Here is a 7,971-nt window from a genome sequence, read left to right as displayed (position 1 = left end):
AGCAATCGACGAGTTGCGTAAGAAGGTCCAAGAATTCGAAAAGAATCTAACCAAGTCGACCCCATTTGACCATTTGTCACTTCGTCAGACCATCGAAGGGCTACAAAACTCTGATCTGCTTTCCAATGAAAAGCGGGAAGCGTTGAGAGATTTTCTCGGCAACAGTGCGTGTAGTCAGTAGTGGTAATGGACTTCTACTGACGATTGTATCAGATGTAATATTGACAGAACTCTGCGATATTCTCAACGTGCGCATGGCAGCTCTTGAGAATTGGAATTGGGGCCCGCAGGTCCTAGTGGAACAGAGGAAGAAGATCAACGGCGAATTCTTAATCCATTTCAATCCAGAGCTTTTGCAAGCGATTTTCCTTCATTACATTGGCATACAATGGTACCTTCACTCGCTCTCAACTGCTTTAACACAACTAACAAACGCTCATTAGGTCTGTGTTCTTCAAGTCCGCATTTAGAGACTTACATAAGCACGAGGCTTGGAAGAGCTCTTCTACTGAGGTCGGCAGAGATGAGCGCTTACAACGCATGCACTTCCTTGGTAAAAAAAGTACAAATGCTTCAAAGAGTCTCGAGAATAAACGAAAATGCTCTCATGACAACAGATACTTTGCACATCAACTACTGGACTTTGGTGCCCAAAAGGTCGAAGTAAAAGATGGTGAGGAAGAAGCAGAGTATAGGGAATACACTGCCAATAAACGGGACAACGTCATTGAGTGGGAATTTGCTCCAGATCGTCCTATGAAATCTGCGGCTAAGCCAATGTTCGCTCGGAGGCATCTGGTTCCTCAAGCTGAAGTACATGAATCTGATGAGGACGACGAAGACGAGATATTTTCCGAGGATTCGTTTCAGGACGAAGAGGAAGCTTATCGTCATCAGTCCAAGAAACCTATGGAATCAAAGCAGAGTCTGCTTCATCTTGTCGCCACAGAAATCATTTTCAATACCCGGCTACAGGGCGAGTTTACTTGTCTTCGTACGACATTTGATTCATGGACTTCACTTCTACCGCATCAAACGATATCCACAGTTCTCGAATTTCTTGGTGTGTCAAGGAAATGGAAGACTTTCTTAGAGAGATACCTACAGGCTCCATTGAAGTTTGCTGACGATCCATCATCTGAACCACGTTTACGTCGGCGAGGCATGCCGAGCTCTCATACATTGAGTGATGTACTGGGCGAAACAGTACTATTGTGTCTGGACTTTGCTGTCAATCAGGCGACTGGCGGTCCAGATCTGCATCGCCTTGGCGATGATGTATGGTTTTGGAATAAGAATTACGAGACATGCGTAAGCGCCTGGGCCAGCATTCTGAAGTTCACCGAGGTCATGGGAGTTAGGGTGAGTTTTAGGCTAATGATGGTCCTGTCGCGTTGTCTAATAAAAGAACTAGCTACACGAGAAGAAGACTGGCAGTGTGCGGATCTCACATGATAAGAAAACGGAAATTGACGATCGTCTTCCTGAAGGTGAGATTCGCTGGGGCTTCTTACAGCTTGACCCAAAGAGCGGCCGGTTCGAAATCGACCAACACATGGTCGATGGACATGTAGAAGAATTGCGCACACAACTAAAAGGCAAATCGAAGAGTGTTATCGACTATATTCAAGCCTGGGTATGATTTGCGGCTCGAACAGTCAATTTGACAACCTACTAACTCTTGACAACAGAACTCTTACGCGGCTACATTCTTCAGCTCGAATTTCGGAAAAGCTGCCAATTGCTTCGGCAGAGAACATGTCGATAAAATGCTCGCTACTCACCGCCACATTGAGGAGCAAATCTTTCCCGATGGCAGCATTGTCCAGCAAATCAAGCAGATGATAGAAGAGCGTTTTTCTGTAAAGAACGTCCCAGACGGCTTTCTCTTCTTTCCAGTCGAATTGGGCGGCCTGGATCTCAAGTCACCGTTTGTGCACCTTTTGCAGATCCGCGAGTCGGTCAAAGAAAATCCTTACGATTTGCTTGGTGAGTATGAGGAAAAAGAGCGTGATGACTACGCCACTGCCAAACGTAGGTTCGACAATGCAGACCCGCACACTGTGCGTCCTAATGTAGACGATTCGGTCTCGCAACGTAAAGACACTGATGAGTTCTTCTCTTTCGAAGAGTTTGTCAAATACCGCGAGGTCTTTGGAAGCGTGGGAAAGGCAAGCTTGGTGAAGACTTACAAGAAATTGCTGGAGCGACCAAAAGAACAACCTGTTGCTCTCGGCACGTCGGTTGCACAGGCTATAACTCAGCTATCGAGTCAGTCCAATCTAAGAGGCATCCTTGGTAATTGGAATAGCATGGATGCTTATTGGAAATGGATCGCACAGATGTATGGTCCAGAAATGATCGACACGTTCGGCAGTCTTAATGTTGTCGACTTTGGATTGCTGCCTATTGGTATGGTGTCGATGTTTAGACAGCGTCGTACCAAATGGCAAGGCTGAATGGATTCATGCGATGTCTCAAGTTGGGTAGACTGTTCCTGTTTGTCGAATAGTATGGCCGTCTTAAAGCTCTCTCCAGTTTTCGTTGCTGATCGTGAAGCGAGTATCTACCCATATGGCAAGGCACTTGTCCTACTCTCACGTTACTAGCGTAATATAAATCTCGTACAACGGGAACATTAGTCAGAGGCTGGCGGGGAATACTTAAGCTCAACGGGACGGGTAACCCGAGCGCCTTCCCCGCACCTACTCTTGTTTCACCCTTTTACATGTCTTCTATTCTTGCCACTCACGATCTCTGCTTGGACACCTCTCCTTTTCTTCAAGAAAAGCAGCAGATCCTGTGCGATGGACGTAGCTCTATCGAAACTTGAGCATACACACCCTGTCAGTGCCACTCTATGTGCCTCATATGCTAGCAAGACTTTCAGGAAGCCAACAAGTGGCTACTGAAAGCCACAGATGTTTTCAGTAAGTGCCAATATGTTCTGTTTGTGAACTGACTATGGGCAAACATGTTTAAATCATAACCGCGACACATTATTATTGCGTCAGCCCAAGCAACTTTCCGTTGTGAGTTCTTTTTCACATCATGGATTCCAATTTAAGAGTAGGAAACTCTCGAAGAAAAAGGAAGAATCGAACACCACCACCCAACGTTGCTTCATGATGGTCAAAACCGGCGCTGTCGTTTTATTACACGGACATGCGGGCACTGGCAAGATACTCAGATGCCAGAACAGAACCCCAGGACCCTTAGTATCCCAACGTGATACCCCACCGACCCGCTGGAAGCCACTCGGCTAGAACGTTGTGTCGCAAACCCCACGGGACGTGGGTCAAGCCATTTTTTGGCGGGCCGGTTCGTCATTGGCGAGGGTTCATAGGCTGGCGCTGCCCACAATTACCGGCAGACGGCCACACAGAAACGAATCGCGTTGCTGCAAGCTGTCAACAACCAACCAAACAGTCCTGCGGCGCACTCCAAGATCCTCAACGATTCGCATTTCTGAGCGGTATTATGGGGGTGTGGGATTGTTAGTTGACGCTAGTAGATGACGTTATCGGCAGAGCTGTGCGCACACCGAGACGAGAAAAGTGTCGTGCGCTGGAACTAGCAAGCTGTACGAGCCCCAGTAAGCCAGACTTCCTACCTCTTGATTACCTGTACGAGAGCTATTGGCTCTGTGAATGGAGTTTACAACCGAATAAATATCTCGTCGAGTACCAGTCGCCCGCGGATCCCCTTTTCCATTTTACCCCTCCTCCGAAAACTTTCAGACCATGTCTGTCATCGATACTACCAAGGACCTGTCAGCACTCTTCTCTCAGCAGGTTCAGGCCACCCCCAACTTGGTTGCTTTAGAAGACGACAAGAACACATACACATACCAGGAGCTTCACGACAAAGTTGCAGCGCTTGCTGACCGGCTGCGGGGTCATGGAGTTGGCCGTGACAGCCTGGTTGGTGTCCTGTTGCCGCGATCCGCCGACTATGTAATCGCCTGCTTAGCAGCACTCCGCGCAGGCGGTGCATTTCTGGTTCTGGAGCTGGCTTATCCTCCTGATCTCCTTGCCGATGTTCTCGAGGACTCACAGCCTACCGTCATTGTCACTGTCAGCGCAGAAGTCGGGAAGATCAAGGGGTCGATACCGCTCGTTGTTCTGGATGAAACCAGCTCAGAAAAGAACGGCCAATTGGACGAGTCCGATCTGAAGCCTTTGCCTGAAGAGACTGATTTGGAACGCCTGGCATTTGTTTCATATTCCAGTGGAACTACTGGCAAGCCGAAAGGTATCGCCAACCCCCACAAAGCAGCAGTCCTTTCATACAACCTTCGATTCGGGCTATCTGACCTACAACCGGGAGACCGTGTGGCTTGCAATGTCTTCTTCGTTTGGGAAATCATACGCCCGCTATTACGGGGAGCAACTGTTGTGGCCGTTCCGGACGATGTAAGCTACGACCCGCGCATGCTGGTCGACCTGCTTGCCTCCAAGAAGATTACCGAGACTCTTTTCACACCAACCCTATTCTCTGCTGTTCTTGCGTGTCACCAGGCGCTAGCGACTCGGCTGCCGAATCTGAAGACCGTTTGGCTCAATGGCGAAGTAGTGACAACCGATCTTGCACGCCGTGGTATCAAGGCCCTTCCCAACGCCCGCTTGCTCAATGTCTATAGCGCATGCGAGACACACGAAATCGCATGTGGCGACATCAAGGATATGCTTGAGAAGATTGACAAGGATGCTGCATACTGTCCTGTAGGTCCACCGCTTATCGACAAGAAGTACATCTACATCTTGGATGAGAGTGGCCAGAGGGTAGATGATGGCGAAAATGGCGAGCTCTGCGTTGGTGGACACCTTCTTGCCCGTGGATATCTTAACCTTCCAGAGACGACTGAGAAAGCCTTCATCAGGAATCCATACAGCTCCAAGATTGGCGCTAGAATGTACAGGACTGGAGACAAGGCACGCATACTTCCCAGTGGCCTGCTCGAAATCACGGGGCGTGTCGGCGCTATGATCAAAATTCGTGGATATTCGGTGGTTCCGGGCAAGGTTGAGAACGCAATTCTGAGCCATTTGGCCGTCAGCCATTGTGCTGTAATAGCTTTTGGGGATGGTATTGACCGCCAGTTGGTGGCATACATTGTGCGAGACAAAAACACATCAGCAGAACGCCCGGAGCTTGAGATTGACAGAACTGGGCGTAGCTCGACTGCTAGGCGCATGCTTATGACCTATCTTGCTCATTACATGATACCCTCGTTATGGGTTGAGATGGATAAGCTACCTACAAGTGATGTTTCTGGCAAGGTCAACCTCAAGGCTCTACCTCCCCCGAGACCATCATCACCTTCAGGGAGTGCACGCAAGTACGAACAAAGTCCGATTACCATTGAACAGATAACCCAAATCTGGGCGTCTATTCTGAATGTCAGCCCAAGCTCGATCACTCCTGAATATAACTTCTTCGATCTCGGCGGCCATTCACTTCTTCTTGCGGATCTGGCTGCACGATTGTCGAACACTTTCGGTTTTCGGATACCTGTCGCACGTCTCGCCCAACCTGCAACCCTGAACGGACATCTGGACACAGTTCGTGCCATTCGCGATGGCCATACTGCTGAGGTGCAAGAAAACCTCCCAGCTGTATTACGTGCAGACTCCGTTTTGGACAAAGAAATCCAACCAAAAGACGCCAAGGTGTGTGCACTTAAGGATGCCAAAACCGTGCTCCTCACGGGTGTCACTGGCTTCTTGGGCGCTTTCCTTCTCCGCGATCTGCTGGAAAGTACATCTGCTCAGATCATATGCATGGTCCGATTCGCCGATTCTTCACAAGATGACATCCCTGCTGGCATCGCTAGGATACGTAGGAACTTGCTGGATTTTGGCCTCTGGAGTGACAATATCATGGAGCGTGTGGAAATTCTCCCAGGAAATTTGTCTCGTAAGCGATTCGGTCTTGCCCCTGATACGTTCAAAGAATTGGCCGAACGCCTTGATGTCATTGTTCACGCTGCCGCTACTGTCAACTTGGTGTACCCTTATGCTGCGCTGCAGAAGCCCAATGTTGGCGGAACACGAGAAATCCTACGTCTTGCGGCCCAGGGCGGCGTGACGGTACAATACATTTCAACCAACGGAGTACTTCTTCCCGCAAAAGGCCGGGAAGGGTGGTCAGAAGACACGATGCTTGATGTCAACGATGTCGTCAAGCTTGCTGATGGTTATGGACAAACCAAATGGGTCGCTGAACAACTCGCTTTGGAAGCTGGTCGAAGGGGTCTCCCCATTAAGATTCATCGTATTGGTACAATCAGCGGTCACAGCGAAACTGGTGCTGCCAACGCGTGGGATCTCTTGACAGCTCTGATTGTCGAGTCCATCAGAATCGGTCATTACCCGGATGTCGAGGGTTGGCGCGCAGAAATGACACCGGTTGACTTTGTTAGCAAAGCCATCATCCACCTAAGCAACCAAACCGAAACCGAACAACCAATATTCCATATCGGCGATCCAGACCCCGTGGATGTTAGCAAAGTCTTTGAGGATCTCAATGAACTGGGCTACCCAACTAAACCCATAGAGTTCACAAAGTGGATCCAACTCTGGGACGATAAGCGCGGTGCCGCTAAGGGTGGTGATGGCGCGTTCACTGTTGATATTCTCCGCAGTGGTATGCCCAGTATTGAGTTCTTGAGGGACGTTGTAGTGCTCGATAACGCAAAGACACGGCCACTTCGTCTTACTGTGGAGCGTCCAAAGGTTGACCAAGTACTTCTTGAGACGTACACACGTCACTGGTACGCTCGAGGCTGGCTCCCAAAGCCTCCTGTTCGTCAAGACGCTGCGGGTGGTTCGGCTCGCCTTCCACGAAGGGGCCCGCTCTACGGCAAGGTTGTTGTTGTCATGGGTGCTTCATCTGGTATTGGTGCTGCTACTGCTACAGCTCTTGCGCGAGAAGGCTGCCATGTCGCACTTGCAGCACGGCGCCTCGATGCTCTCGAAGATCTAAAGAAGAGCATTGTGTTTCGCGAGGGCAAGATCATCACCCAGAAGACCGATGTTACGGACAAGAGCCAAGTCGAAGCCCTGGTCGCCGCAGCAGAGAAGCAGCTAGGACCAGTTGATATCTTTGTCAATGTCTCGGGAGTCATGTACTTCACCATGATGGCCAACTCGTATACCGACCAGTGGAACCAAACTGTTGACGTGAACTGCAAGGGACTTCTCAACGTCATCGCTGCCATCGTGCCTTCGATGCTCAAGCGTGGAAAAGGACACCTCCTCGCCATATCTTCAGATGCTGGTCGAAAGGTGTTCCCTGGTCTGGGTGTCTACTCTGCTTCCAAGTTCTTCGTAGAAGCTACATTGCAGAGTCTGAGGCTTGAGACTGCTGGTACGGGTCTCAAGGTCACTTCTGTACAACCAGGCAACGTCGCAACTGACCTAATAGGCATGAGCACGGATCCAGAAGCATTGAAGAAGTATGGCGAGCCGAGTGGAGCCAAGGTCCTTGATGCAGAGAATGTTGCGGATAGTATCGTGTACGCGCTTAAGCAGCCGGATCATGTCAGCGTCAACGAGGTCCTTATTGAGCCTAGGGATGAGCCGATCTAGAAGTATATGAGTGGATTACTTGTTACAAGTTTCGTTAACCGAAGGCCTTTTTGCGTGTATGTTTAGCGTAGGAAAAATAGCAGGCCTGGCACAGCAAAGAATGGTTGATGGGGTATCATGTAGATTTACTGCATCTTAGTTTCAGCACAAGACTTAGACAAGACATTCATGTATGACTGCAAGGAATCAAGATTATTGTTTTTTAAACCCCGTGGACTTGACTTATGTCTGCCAATGTCTGCCAATTCATGCAAGAGTTGTTACTGCTACGAAAGATGTAAGTGAATTTGCAGGTTGTTGGGCCAGAATGAGAATGAACAAGCTCAAGATCAGATTCTGTTTCGAATTGTGCATGATTTTGTGATTCCAGACCCAATTC

At 49.3% G+C, this 7,971-nt stretch overlaps 1 protein-coding gene across 1 annotated transcript; it reads left to right on the top strand.

Annotated features, from left to right (window-relative positions):
- Positions 1-3,743: 3,743 nt before the first annotated feature.
- Positions 3,744-7,796, top strand: PSV08DRAFT_202408 (uncharacterized protein; the record flags this gene model as incomplete). Its single annotated transcript, XM_014227350.2, has 1 exon — positions 3,744-7,796. One exon carries the CDS (start codon positions 3,744-3,746, stop codon positions 7,590-7,592), a length of 3,849 nt encoding a protein of 1,282 aa, XP_014082825.1. The 3' UTR covers positions 7,593-7,796.
- Between the last annotated feature and the right edge of the window lie 175 nt (positions 7,797-7,971).

This window comes from Bipolaris maydis, assembly GCF_028858645.1.
Source record: "Bipolaris maydis strain C4 unplaced genomic scaffold PSV08scaffold_7, whole genome shotgun sequence".
NCBI lineage: Eukaryota > Fungi > Ascomycota > Dothideomycetes > Pleosporales > Pleosporaceae > Bipolaris > Bipolaris maydis.
The sequence above is the reverse complement of the archived record's forward strand: the minus strand, read 5'-3'. Positions and strand labels throughout refer to the sequence as shown.